The sequence below is a fragment of the Scyliorhinus torazame genome, chromosome 24, assembly GCF_047496885.1.
Source record: "Scyliorhinus torazame isolate Kashiwa2021f chromosome 24, sScyTor2.1, whole genome shotgun sequence".
Classification (NCBI taxonomy): Eukaryota; Metazoa; Chordata; class Chondrichthyes; order Carcharhiniformes; family Scyliorhinidae; genus Scyliorhinus; species Scyliorhinus torazame.
This window is the reverse complement of record NC_092730.1, coordinates 22,717,751-22,731,865: the sequence shown is the minus strand read 5'-3', so window position 1 is coordinate 22,731,865 and position 14,115 is coordinate 22,717,751. Positions and strand designations below refer to the sequence as shown.

General features: G+C 56.2%; 1 protein-coding gene across 1 annotated transcript in view; it reads left to right on the top strand.

Moving 5' to 3' along the window:
• The window catches only part of LOC140399964 (nuclear RNA export factor 1-like), a 117,792-nt gene that overhangs the window by 85,545 nt on the left and 18,132 nt on the right, over positions 1-14,115 (top strand). Inside the window, 4 exon segments of the mRNA XM_072489457.1 lie at positions 152-220; positions 5,765-5,820; positions 9,097-9,204; positions 9,795-9,853. Of these exon segments, the coding sequence (XP_072345558.1) occupies positions 152-220; positions 5,765-5,820; positions 9,097-9,204; positions 9,795-9,853 (292 nt within the window).

The window sequence follows — 14,115 nt, the reverse complement described above, 5'->3', positions numbered from 1 at the left end:
TCCAGCGTACAAAGCCGCTGTCAAAACGGTTAATTAATTTTATTTAGTTTTGGGTGAGTCACAATTTGAAGCGCTCGGTGCTGCGTCGCACTGCTCCGTCGCACTGCTCCACCGCCGCAACCTGATTCTTTGCCTGGCTTTCTACCCACAGGACGGTCATGAACTCCCTCCTCCTATTTCCTTCGATGTTGAGACGCCAACCACTCTTCCTTCGTGCAAGGTACGGCGAGGAATAGGCCGCTTTGACGGAGACCCACGATGCATCTTCTGCTAAAGTAGTCTCTGTTGTGGCGGATCAGGAGAGGCAGGTTTACAGCGGCGGAGGCATCGGGCGACATCAGAGGGGCCCGTTTGCCGCGGGCGCAAAAATCCCCCCCCCCCCCCCCCCTCCCCCAAAATGACATGATCAGAAACAGCTTTCTGCCGTCTGCCCACAATGAATCCTCGCCCCCTGGTGGAGACCAGTTGTGATGACCACGCCAAGGGTGCGGAAGTGCTTGAGGTTGAAGGCCGAGGCTGATCGTTGCCACCTGGCACCCTGACAGTGCCAAGTGGGCGCTTCCAGGGAGGTAACCCTCCTGTGGGGTTGGGGGGGGGGGGGGAGGAGAGGGGGTGTGGTGGTGGTGGTTCCCCTTAATGTGGTGGGGGGGGGCGGAGAACAGAGAGCCCTGACAACCTTTTGGGGGGGGGGGGGGGTTGCTGGGAGGAAGAGATGAGTGCCCCCACCCCATACCCCTGTGGTTGGAGTTGCTTCAAAGCTTGGTCCTCCATGTCCACGGGGACGGTTTGGGGGAGCTTAATATAAGCGCAGATCGGGGCACCTTTAAAGATGGATTTTTTTTTTTTTTTACGACAATGGAGGTTTAATCCCAGATTTTTATTGGATTCAAATTTCCGTTCCGGCCTCCCCAAACAGGCGCTGGAATGTGGCGACGAGGGGATTTTCACAGTAACTTCATTTGACACCAAGCGATTTTCATTTTTCATTCCATTTCATCTCAATATCTGCTGATGTGGGATTCGGACCCGGGGCCCGTGAGCTTTACCCTGAGTCTCTGCATTACTAGTCTACTGGCAGTACCACTAAGCCATCACCTCCACTAGTCCAGCACCCCTATCTTTTACCTGTAGCTCTGCAATTCTTTTCTCTACATTATCTTATCCAGTTCCCTTTGGAAATCGACATTTGAATCTGCTTCCACCACACTCTCGGGCATGAGTGCGGTCCAGGCCCTGGCCACTCCTTACGCCTCTGTTAATTCCTTCACCAATTAGCTTACAATCCGTGCCCCATCGTCCTTGATCCATCCACCAATGCCAACAATTTCCTCCTACCTACCCTTCCAGGTCCCTCCTATTTTGAATATCTGTATCGAAGCCCCTACCTCGGTGCTTTCTTCAAGGAGAACTACCCCAGTTTCTCTCCCCTCCCCACGTGGCTGAGGTCCCTCATCCCTGGAACCATTCTTGTAAACCTTTTCTGCACCTTCTCGAGAGTCTTCATATCCTCCCTAAAGGTCCCAGCATTTATTGTCCATCCCTGTTTGTGCGTGGGCGCTTGGTGGGGAGCCACCTACACCTGAGCAGCTTGCTAGGCCACTTGCATCGCGAGTCAACCACGTTTCTGCGGGTCTGGAGTTGCAGGTGGGCCTCACCAGGCAAGGACTAGTCAACAGGCTAGTCAACAAGATGGGTTTTTACAACCATCCCCTTGGTTTCATTTTCACCACTATTGAGGGCGAGCATTTTCCCCCTGATCCCCTTATTAATCAAGAACCGATCCATCTCTGTCTCAAAGACACTCGGTGACTTGGCCTCCACAGCCTTCTTGGACTCCAGAGCTGGTGGTTGAGGTAGAAACTCAGCAGTTAAGATTGGATTGGTTGGCTAGGTGGGCCAAGAGGAAAGGCGCCAGAGGAACCGAGTGGTTACTGCATTTGAAACCGTTTACCTGTGTGGAGGAAAAATGTCAAATGGGTGTACCTATTTTCTATGCTTGTCTGTAAGACCGTTAACCTCCTGCGCCTGGTGGAATGGGTTTTCATAGAAACCAGAGCTTGAACCCCACTCCGAAGTATATAATCTCCACTGACACTTTGGTGTAACACAGGGGGAGTGCTGCAGGGTCGGAGGGCTCGTTTTCAGGTGTGTGTGTGGGGGGGGGGGGGTAGCATGGTAGCACAGTGGTTAGCACGGAGGCTTCACAGCTCCCAGGGTCCCAGGTTCCGATTCCCCGCTGGGTCACTGTCTGTGCGGATTTGGCACGTTCTCCCCCCGTGTCTGCGTGGGTTTCCTCCGGGTGCTTCGGTTTCCTCCCACAGTCCAGAAAGACGTGCAGGTTCAGTGGATTGGTAAATTGCCCCTTAGTGTCCAAAAAAAGGTTAGGTGGGATTAGGGGGTTAGGGTGGAGGAGTGGGCTTAGGTAGGGTGCTCTTATTCCCTCTGTGCGGGGGGGGGGGGGGGGGGGGGAGTTACTCCCTCAGCGCGGAGTGGGGAGCTATTCCCTCAGCACGGGGGGAGGGGGAGCTATTCCCTCAGCGTGGGGGGAGGGGGGACTATTCCCTCAGCGCGGGGGGAGGGGGAGCTATTCCCTCAGCGCAGGGGGAGGGGGGACTATTCCCTCAGCGCGGGGGAGGGGGAGCTATTCCCTCAGCGCGGGGGGGGGGGAGCTATTCCCTCAGCGCGGGGGGAGGGGAGCTATTCCCTCAGCGCGGGGGGAGGGGGGACTATTCCCTCAGCGCGGGGGGAGGGGAGCTATTTCCTCAGCGCAGGGTGGGGGGGAAGGGGAGCTATTCCCTCAGCGCGGGGAGAGGGGGAGCTATTCCCTCAGTGCGGGGGGAGGGGGAGCTATTCCCTCAGCGCGGGGGGAGGGGGAGCTATTCCCTCAGCGCGGGGGGAGGGGAGGCTATTCCCTCAGCGCAGGGGGAGGGGGGGCTATTCCCCAAGCGCGGGGAGAGGGGGGCTATTCCCTCAGCGCGGGGAGAGGGGGAGCTACTCCCTCAGCGCGGGGGGAGGGGTGGAGCTATTCCCTCAGCGCGGGGAGAGGGGGAGCTACTCCCTCAGTGCGGGGGAGGGGGGCTATTCCCTCAGCGCGGGGGGAGGGGGGACTATTCCCTCATCGCAGGGGGAGGGGGGGCTATTCCCCAAGCGCGGGGAGAGGGGAGCTATTCCCTCAGCGCAGGGGGAGGGGGGGCTATTCCCCAAGCGCGGGGGGAGAGGGAGCTATTCCCTCAGCGCGGGGGGAGGGGGAGCTATTCCCTCAGCGCGGGGGAGGGGGGCTATTCCCTCAGCGCAGGGGGAGGGGAGCTATTCCCTCAGCGCAGGGGGAGGGGGGCTATTCCCCAAGCGCGGGGAGAGGGGGGCTATTCCCTCAGCGCGGGGGGAGGGGGAGCTATTCCCCAAGCGCGGGGAGAGGGGGAGCTATTCCCTCAGCGCGGGGGGAGGGGGGCTATTCCCTCAGCGCGGGGGGAGGGGGAGCTATTCCCTCAGCGCGGGGAGAGGGGGGCTATTCCCTCAGCGCGGGGAGAGGGGGAGCTACTCCCTCAGCGCGGGGGGAGGGGTGGAGCTATTCCCTCAGCGCAGGGAGAGGGGGAGCTACTCCCTCAGTGCGGGGAAGGGGGGCTATTCCCTCAGCGCGGGGGGAGGGGGCACTATTCCCTCAGCGAGGGGGGGCTATTCCCTCAGCGCGGGGGGAGAGGGAGCTATTCCCTCAGCGCGGTGGGAGGGGGGTTATTCCCTCAGCGCGGGGGGAGGGGGGGTTATTCCCTCAGCGCGGGGAGGGGAGCTATTCCCTCAGCGCGGGGAGAGGGGGGGCTATTCCCTCAGCGAGGGGGGAGGGGAGCTATTTCCTCAGCACGGAGGAGGGGGAGCTATTCCCTCAGCGCGGAGTGGGGGAGCTAGTCCCTCAGCACGGAGGGGGGGGAGCTATTCCCTCAGTGCGGAGTGGGGGCGGTCTATTCCTTCAGCGCGGGGGGGGGGGGAGCTATTCCCTCAGCGTGGTGGGGGAGCTATTCCCTCAGCGTGGGGAGGGGGAGCTATTCCCTCATTGGGAAGTGTGGGAGCTATTCCCTCAGCGTGGGGGGAGGGGCGGCTATTACCTCAGCGCGGGGGGGCTAGTTCCTTGCCGGGAGGGGGCTATTCCCTCGCGGGGAGGGGGCTATTCCATCAGCACGGGGGGGGCTTGTCCCTCGCGGGGAGCAGGCTACTCCCTCGTGGGGAGCAGGCTATTCCCTTGCGGGGGAGCTATTCCATCAGAACGGGGAGGGGGCTAGTCCCTCGCGGCGAGGGGGCTAGTCCCTCGCGGCGAGGGTGCTATTCCCTCGTGGGGGGGGGGCTATTCCCTCGTGGGGTGGGGGCTGTTCCATCAGCACGGGGGGGGCTTCTCCCTCGCGAGGGGGGGCTACTCCCTCGCGAGGGGGGGGCTAGTCCCTCGCGGGGAGGGGGTTATTCCTTTGCGTGGAGGGGGCTATTCCCTCACGGGTAGAGGGCTGTTCTCTCGTGCGGGGGAGCTATTCCCTCGCGGGGAGTGGCCTGTTCCCTCGCGGGGAGGGGTCTGTTCCTTCGCGGGGGGAGCTATTCCCTCAGCGTGAGGGGGGGGGGGGGGTGGGGAGCTATTCCCTGGCCATTGTTTATCCCTTAACCAACTTCACCGAGAAACAGATGATGTGGCCATGACCGCATTGCTGCTTGTGGGGATTTGCTTTATGCACATTAGCTGCCACATTTCCCACACAAAAGTCCTCCATTGGCTGAAAAATTCACTGGGGCCATCCTAAGGATATAAAAGGCACTGTCAACGTAAGCCGTTTATTTTTATGGATTTCCAAAAATAATTGCATGTTAAGTTTACAGCCGCCTAGTTTAATTATTTTCTCCAATACTCTCCCCTACCCTGCGGCTAAAAGTAGTTTTTCCCCCTATTCATACACGGGTTTTCTGGGCCCAGTATTTATCGCTCCATCCCTAATTGCCCCTTGAGAAGGTGGTGGGCGAGCCGCCATCTTCAACCCGCCGCAGTCCCGTGTGGTGTAGGTACACCCACCGTGCTGTTCGGAAGGGAGTTCAATGATTGAGTACCCAATTATTTTTTCCAATTAAGGGGCAATTTAGCGTGGCCAATCCACCTGTCCTGCACATCTTTTGGGTTGTGGGGGCGAAACCCACGCAGACACGGGGGGGGGGGGGGGGTGCAAACTCCACACAGACAGTGACCCAGGGCCGGGACTCGAACCCAGGTCCTCAGCGCCGTAGGCAACACTGCTAACCACTGTGCCACCGTGCTGCCCTTCAGTAGCACTTTTGCCTCTTGAGTCAGAAGGTTGCGTGTTCAAGTCCCATTCTGGAGACTCAAGCGGATAGTCCAAGCTGGCACTGCCGGTGGAATACCCTAGAAGCATTGCCGTGTTTGGGACAGTCCTGAAGGGGCTGCTGTTGGATCAGTCTTTTCAGGTAACACGTCTGCAATCCCAAATAGACGAATATTTTCCAAGTGTCCTGGCCAACTCTTCCCTGAAACAATGCCAGGAAAAGCAAATTAATTGATCATTTATTGTCTGCGTGATCGTACTGTGTGCACGATGGTTGCCTTAGTTACTGACACAACTGTGCCCTTCAGGAGTGACACATGGGTTTAAAGCATTTTGGAATATGAAATGCTATGTTGATGCAAGTTCTTTTCCCTATGTTCGTTACGTTCGAGTCTCGGTGATTATTAATGGCAGGGTGAGTAGATGTCGTTCAGCTGCTGTTTATTTTCCTTTAACAGGCGAGTTACTTTGGTACAGATGAAATCAAGGTGCTTGTATCACGGTTCATTCAACAGTAAGTACCCGTGGCCTCAGATATGTGGTCATCTTTGGTGTGCGCTAATAAATGGAAACATTTATCAAAAGGTTTTGAAGTGCCAAATAGATTTACAGTTCTCAATCAAAACAGGTGATGTTGAAAACCCTCGGCAGACCTGGCAGCATCTGTGAAGAGAGAAAGTGAGTTTCGACTCCTCTTCCGAGCTGTTTAGAGTTCTATTTTTTTTACCAGTTTCAGGCCGACTTGTTGCTTGAGCAATGCATCTCTGATTTGAACTGGGTGTACGTTAAAAGTTGGATTGAAACTGGCCCACTTTGTTCTTAGAATAAGGTTTAAGAACAAGCCAGGGGAAGTTCTGATTGTAAACAACAAAGCTCTTTTAGAATCTGAAATTTAAAGTTATATGATTAACAAATGTTTGTTTTTTGTGCAAAGCGTTTAGTCCATCTGACTCTGTCACGGTACCTATAATCGGAACAAAACCACAGCCAGATTTCATTGCGGTGACGTGCTCCGAGTGTCGCTGACCCAGGGACGGGCCACCAGCTTGTGCAGAGGGTTTTCCCTCCTTCAGCTAAGGTTACCGGCCTGGACAGCCCAGCTTGCACTTTAGCACCAATGTGGCAGCGACTGAGTCAGCGTTTGCTGCGCTCTGCCCAGTCCCTGCCCAATTCCACCTCGGTGACGGCGCCCATGCCTTAATACAGCTGTGGCTGAAACGCTCATCCCTGGCCTTCACCGCCCCTTCGACCTAACCTATTCCAGCCCTTTGCGAGTTGGCCTCCCCACCTTTCAAAGACTTGATCTCACCCAAAGCTCTTCTGTCTGCAACCCAGTTCACTCCCAAGTCCCATCAAACTTACGGCCGATGGCTGCGTTGGCTCCTGGCCTGACACCGCCCCCACTTTAAAATTGTTTTTGGATCCTCGCGGGACCGTGCTGCCTCCTACTGGCCCTCGGAGATCTCTTGTGTCCCTTCAATCCTGGTAGCATGTGCCGCCCTCATTTTAATTACTTTTACCCATGGTCCTACGGTTGCCAACTGCGATTGAACATATTTCTAGAAGTTTCACCACATGACTTTCCCCTCACGCGGCGACCATGAGTCGGCCAACACGTCCATGCTTGTGGCGCGCACCAAAACTTACAATAAAAACACAATTCTTTTTAAATGTCGCGCTGATTTTTCGCCAGGGATGCACACAGCAGTGTCCTGGGCGAGTGATCTGCAATTCCCGAACACTCGGGGCCAGTCCTAGAGAGTTGTTGGTCACGCCGTTGCTCCCCGGGCTGTAAGCTGTGAAATCCCCTTGCTGGAGCTCTCCAGCTATCTATCTCGCACCTTTCTTCCCTCCTTCGGGAGTCTCCTTAAGACCTTCTTCTTCGTACAGCCCGTGGGCCGCTTTTCCAACGTTGAAGGCGCAGTACACTTGCACGTTCGTTCTGCAAAAACTGGGGGAGTGACGGCCCTTTTTTTTTTGTTTGTTTAAAAAATGGAAAAGCACCAGAGTGATCAAAAACATGGTGTCCGGTCTGGAGAATTACCGAGCAGCTACTGGCCTGAAGAAAGGTTTTAAACTAGATACGGGTCACCTGCGTGAGAGAAAAGACGTGAGCTGAAGGCCTATCCTCTACTCTCGTGGGGACAAATGCGTTAAAGGGGGATTTACACGTTCCCAGAAGCAAGGAAAGCTTCATCTGAAATTAGCATATTCGAGTTACGCAACCTTCTACATAGAACATAGAACATTACAGCGCAGTACAGGCCCTTCAGCCCGCGATGTTGCGCCGACCTGTGAAACCACTCTAAAGCCCATCTACACTATTCCCTTATCGTCCATATGTCTATCCAATGACCATTTGAATGCTCTTAGTGTTGGCGAGTCCACTACTGTTGCAGACAGGGCATTCCGCGCCCTTACTACTCTCGGAGTAAAGAACCTACCTCTGACATCTGTCCTATATCTATCTCCCCTCAATTTAAAGCTATGTCCCCTCGTGCTAGACATCACCATCCGAGGAAAAAGGCTCTCACTGTCCACCCTACCCAATCCTCTGATCATCTTATATGCTTCAATTAAGTCACCTCTTAACCACCTTCTCTCTAACGAAAACAGCCTCAAGTCCCTCTGCCTTTCCTCATAAGATCTTCCCTCCATACCAGGCAGCATTCTGGTAAATCTCCTCTGCACCCTTTCCAATGCTTCCACATCCTTCCTATAATGCGGCGACCAGAATTGCACGCAATACTCCAAATGCGGCCACACCAGAGTGTTGACCTCATGGCTCCGAAACTCAATCCCTCTACCAATAAAAGCTAACACACCGTACGCCTTCTTAACAACCCTCTCAACCTGGGTGGCAACTTTCAGGGATCTATGTACATGGACACCGAGATCGCTCTGCTCATCCACACTGCCAAGAATCTTACCATTAGCTCAGTACTCTGTCTTCCTGTTATTCCTTCCAAAATGAATCACTTCACACTTTTCTGCATTAAACTCCATTTGCCACCTCTCAGCCCAGCGCTGTAGCTTATCTATGTCCCTCTGTAACTTGTAACATCCTTCCGCACTGTCCACAACTCCACCGACTGTAGTGTCATCTGCAAATTTACTCACCCATCCTTCTACGCCATCCTCCAGGTCATTTATAAAAATGACAAACAGCAGTGGCCCCAAAACAGATCCTTGTGGTACACCACTAGTAACTGGACTCCAGTGTGAACATTTCCCATCAACCACCACCCTTTGCCTTCTTCCAGCTAGCCAATTTCTGATCCAAACTGCTAAATCACCCTGAATCCCATGCCTCCGTATTTTCTGCAATAGCCTACTGTGGGGAACCTTATCAAACGCTTTACTGAAATCCATATACACCACATCAACTGCTTTACCCTCGTCCACCTGTTTGGTCACCTTCTCAAAGAACTCAATAAGATTTGTGAGGCACGACCTACCCTTCACAAAACCTGGTTTGAAGTCGACCAAAGAAGTTCCCACGCTTCAGCGTTTAGTGCAGTTGATTAGTCTAGTCTGTTTAACGAACCTCGCCTGGTTCCTGGTGGAAAGGAGTCTGCAGTAAAGGCTACCTCGTGTTTCACATTCCCCTGGCACCTCGTTTTCAACCAGGAAGCGGGCGAGGCAGCAAATCGGGCGAACCGCCCATGGTTGCTCCAGGGTTAGCAGTTGTGGCCTCCAGCCTCGTTCCTAACCCATCTTTCCCGACCCGCGCTGACTAACCCGAGGAAAGTAAAGACCCACCCTGACTTTGTTCCTCTTGCCTTCGCAGGTACTATTTAGTTTACGATTCGACAGACAGGCAAGGGCTGCTCGATGCCTACCACGATATGGCCTGCTGCTCGCTGAGTATTCCCTTTTCGCCGCAGAACCCTGCCAGGTTTGTTACCTTCAGGCAAAGTATTTGTCTCACGAGAGTGATACGGGAGATGAACTTAATGCACGATGTGCAGGCCCAAGCTATGGAGCAGGAGAGAGAAGGTCTGCGGGACTGTCACCCACTCATCGAGTTCCCCACAATCTCGGTTACGCAATCCTAGGTAGGGGGCAAGAAAAGGCCAAAGCATCCCCTGACGTGAGGAAGTGGGGCGGTGAGAGAGTGATAGCGAGGCTACATAGTGTGGAGGGGAAGGGGGAGCATTAGTACTGGCCCGTATTGGAAGGGAGGAGGATGCCATTAAACTCCACACGTGGAGAGAAGCGGGGCGGCTCCCTCCTCCCTGTGGGGCAGGCACCTCCCTGCAGAGGGTGAAAGGGAACACGCGCTTCCACATGGGAAGAGCCCCTATCCGAGGGTCGAGAAGTGGGTCGGGCTTTTCACTGCGGGCCGAGAAGGGGGGCGTATTTATAACAGAGCCTTTTGCCGCACATTTCCACTCTGGTTTTGTGCATGGGGGGGGGAAACCACTATCCCAGTTTAGCATGAGCTGCGTTTGAGTGTCCTCACATAACGATGTTGTCTCCAAACAGGAGCAGCCTGGGAGAGTATTTCAAGGAGAGCAGGAATGTCCGGAGACTGAAGGACCCAAGTAAGTGAAATGCTCATTTCTTTTCGTGCCTCAAACACACTGCTGCCTGTGCAAGGTGCTCCAACCTGGCTGCTGTGGGAGGGGAAACGCCAATCGCTTCCTTTCCAAAGAATTCCTCCGCGTTCAACCCGGGCAGCACGGTAGTACGGTGGTTAGCACAATTGCTTCACAGCTCCAGGGTCCCAGGTTCGATTCCCGGCTTGGGTCACTGTCTGTGCGGAGTCTGCACATCCTCCCCGTGTCTGCGTGGGTTTCCTCCGGGTGCTCCGGTTTCCTCCCACAGTCCAAAGATGTGCGGGTTAGGTGGATTGGCCGTGATAAATTGCCCTTAGTGTCCAAAATTGCCCTTAGTGTTGGGTGGGGTTACTGGGTTATGGGGATAGGGTGAGGGTGTGGGGTTGGATAGGGTGCTCTTTCCAAGAGCCGGTGCAGACTCGATGGGCCGAACGGCCTCCTGCACTGTAAAGTCCATGTAACCCATTTCAGTTGCCGATTTTAAATAGCGGGAAGGTCCCGTCGCAGCAGACGCTGATGACGCAAGTGGTCGGCGATAGAGGCCGGACGATGGCTCTTTTCGAATGGGGCAGAGAAGTCCAGGTTTAAACTGATCATGTGGCTCACTAAGGAACGGAGTCGTAAACAACAGCGTTCGAGAAAGGTCAACGTCTCCTCGCAATGTTTGATTTCTTCTCTGTATGAGTCACTCGACTTCAAAGTCGACTTCAAACCGAGATTATCAGTGGCTCGTGATAGAGCCCAGCACAAGGATGCAAATGCCTATTGTGTGGCATGTCCGTCCGCTTGTCGCGACTGGGCTTCATATTAACTGCTGTATCTGCCACCACTTTCCAAAGCCAGCCTCTGTGTGTTTGTGAAATGTTGCATTGTTTTTTGCTGCAGTCCGTGCCTCGGTTATACCAGGATATATTTGTCCTCTATTAACAGCAATCTTATCTGCCTGTACTGCCCCACGATTAGAATAATCTGCCCTTTGATAAGGGAGAAGTCTCAGAATTCTCCCCCCCCCCCCCACCCCTTCACTCTGGCTCCCTGAAAGAAACGCTGACTCAGACCTGCTTCCTGCGAACTCCGATCTAGCTAGAGTGGCCGTCCCTGTGTGAATGCTCTGTGGGGGGGGGGTCTCTAACCGCGTGAAGTAAACGGGAGCTCCGGTGACTTGTTATTGTGGAGGCAGTGAGGCCGATAGTAGCACCCCTGGACAGGAATATAGAATATAAAACGTACAGTGCAGAAGGAGGCTGTTCAGCCCATCGAGTCTGCACCCACCCACTTCCACCCTATCCCTGTGACCCAATAACCCCTCCTAACCTTTTTTGGTCACTTAAGGGCAATTTATCACGGCCACTCGCTAACTCCGCACAGTCCAGCCTCGCAGCCCCTCCGCGCAGTCTGCATTATTGAATGCTGCACCGTCGAGGCGATTCATTTTGCTATTTGAAGGGCGGCACGTTGACGCAGTGGTGAGCACTGCTGCCTCGTGCGGCGAGGACCCGGGTTCGGTCCCGGCCCCGGGTCATAACCTTGTCGAGTTTTCACATTGGCCTAGTTTCCTTGGGCTATCGAGCGAGCTGTGTGTCTGTGTCTGTGTCTGTGTCTGTGTGGGGGGGGGGGGGGGAAGGCGGGGGGAGATAAATGTAGGATCGGATTCCACTCTCATCCCCCTGCACAGCTGACTAGCCTGCAGCAACTTGCACTTGTATGCTGCCTTCAATATTTAACCAGTGCACGTTCCAAATTAGCAGAGAGAGAACGGGAATATTGAACCTGGGAGAGAGAGTTTCGGAGTTATCCGATAGCTTGAGTGGAAAGAAGAGATTTAAAGTTTCTCAAGAGGGTGACGAGAGGAGTGGAGGCAGAGGAGGTTCAGAAAGGGAGTCCCTCAGGGCAGGTGACTGGATATTCTGCCAAGAAATGCAGGGGACAGAGGTTCCCCAAGAGGCCAGAATGAGAAGACCGAAGGATGGGGTAAAAGCAGCCAGGCTGGAAAGGTATAATTGTAGAGAGGGTAGAAGGGGGCTCCTCTGGCAGCCGCTCCGCCCAGGGCCCCTCGCTCCTCTGGCAGCCGCTCCACCCAGGGCCCCTCGCTCCTCTGGCAGCCGCTCCGCCCAGGGCCCCCCGCTCCTCTGGCAGCCGCTCCGCCCAGGGCCCCCCGCTCCTCTGGCAGCCGTTCCGCCCAGGGCCCCTCGCTCCTCTGGCAGCCGCTCCGCCCAGGGCCCCCCGCTCCTCTGGCAGCCGTTCCGCCCAGGGCCCCTCGCTCCTCTGGCAGCCGCTCCGCCCAGGGCCCCTCGCTCCTCTGGCAGCCGCTCCACCCAGGGCCCCTCGCTCCTCTGGCAGCCGCTCCACCCAGGGCCCCTCGCTCCTCTGGCAGCCGCTCCGCCCAGGGCCCCTCGCTCCTCTGGCAGCTGCTCCGCCCAGGGCCCCCCGCTCCTCTGGCAGCCGTTCCGCCCAGGGCCCCCCGCTCCTCTGGCAGCCGTTCCGCCCAGGGCCCCTCGCTCCTCTGGCAGCTGCTCCACCCAGGGCCCCTCGCTCCTCTGGCAGCCGCTCCGCCCAGGGCCCCTCGCTCCTCTGGCAGCTGCTCCGCCCAGGGCCCCCCGCTCCTCTGGCAGCCGTTCCACCCAGTGCCCCCCGCTCCTCTGGCAGCCGCTCCACCCAGGGCCCCTCGCTCCTCTGGAAGCCGCTCCACCCAGGGCCCCTCGCCCCTCTGGAAGCCGCTCCGCCCAGGGCCCCCCGCTCCTCTGGCAGCCGCTCCACCCAGGGCCCCTCGCTCCTCTGGAAGCCGCTCCGCCCAGGGCCCCTCGCCCCTCTGGAAGCCGCTCCACCCAGGGCCCCTCGCCCCTCTGGCAGCTGCTCCACCCAGGGCCCCTCGCCCCTCTGGAAGCCGCTCCACCCAGGGCCCCCCGCTCCTCTGGCAGCTGCTCCACCCAGGGCCCCTCGCCCCCCTGGCAGCCGCTCCACCCAGGGCCCCCCGCTCCTCTGGCAGCCGCTCCGCCCAGGGCCCCCCGCTCCTCTGGCAGCTGCTCCACCCAGGGCCCCTCGCCCCCCTGGCAGCCGCTCCACCCAGGGCCCCTCGCCCCTCTGGCAGCCGCTCCGCCCAGGGCCCCTCGCCCCTCTGGCAGCTGCTCCACCCAGGGCCCCTCGCCCCTCTGGAAGCCGCTCCACCCAGGGCCCCCCGCTCCTCTGGCAGCCGCTCCACCCAGGGCCCCTCTGGGCAAAGGCAAAAACTGGCAGCTAGAAGGAAAACATTAGAAGAAACTCGAGTGGCGATTGAAGTGGATGTGGGCTCGCTGGGATGAGGAGATAGGTTTGTATATTTAGGTCAGATGATTAGATGGCAGATGTGATGCTGAGGTTAGAAGGATGGAGTTAGCCAGCAGTAATTTTGTGATGGTGGAAGGGTGTGTTAACTAGAAATCCAGCTTCTAAGAAGGAAAATAAAAACCTTTGCCACATTCTACCCACTTTCCTGTCTGCCTCAACGCACAGATCTATAGGAAAAGAAATGGAGGCCATTGAAATGTGGATGCAAAGAATTTCCACATCCAGGACAATAAGACAAATGAGATGCTCAAAATGGCCAAAGCAAACAAAATCTCGTTAACTGTGAGATCCAGAAAAAGAATCAGTATTTTAGCCATTTGATCAGAGCTGAAAAGCTGCCGAGATCTCCCCGAGAGAGCCAAGTGGAGGCAGCTGAAAGCGGGGTCGGCCTAGTCGGAGTTGGGTGAGGGCCAAGTGGAGGCAGCTGAAAGCGGGGTCGGCCTAGTCGGAGTTGGATGAGGGCCGGTGGCTGACGAGCTGCAGTGGATGTGGGAGGGTGATGCGAGACGAGTGTGGCAGAGCTGGGAGGAGGAGCTAAACGCCGCAGCTGGTGAAAGGGAAGGTCACAGAGCAATTGAACTAATACTCAACTGACCGTGCCTGAGCCCTGAAGCTAAAGAGCAGGTTTTCTCGGGAGAAGTGAATGCTGAAGGGACGTATGATTAAGACCCTTAAAGGAAGCAACCAGTTGAGCCCCTATAATATTAATTACCACAGTTTCTAGAGCCAGGTGCCCTAGGTTTCGACTGTGGGAAGGTACACAGACAGCTTAGATTTAAATGCTTCATGTATGTGGTGGATGATGAATGTGGGGAATGGGCTGTTAGCTAAGGTGTTCCCTCACATTAAGCAAGCATTGTATATCACCTAGCTGGTCTCACCAGGGACGCGACCGCGACAGCCCTTTTCACGCTTTGAAAGGC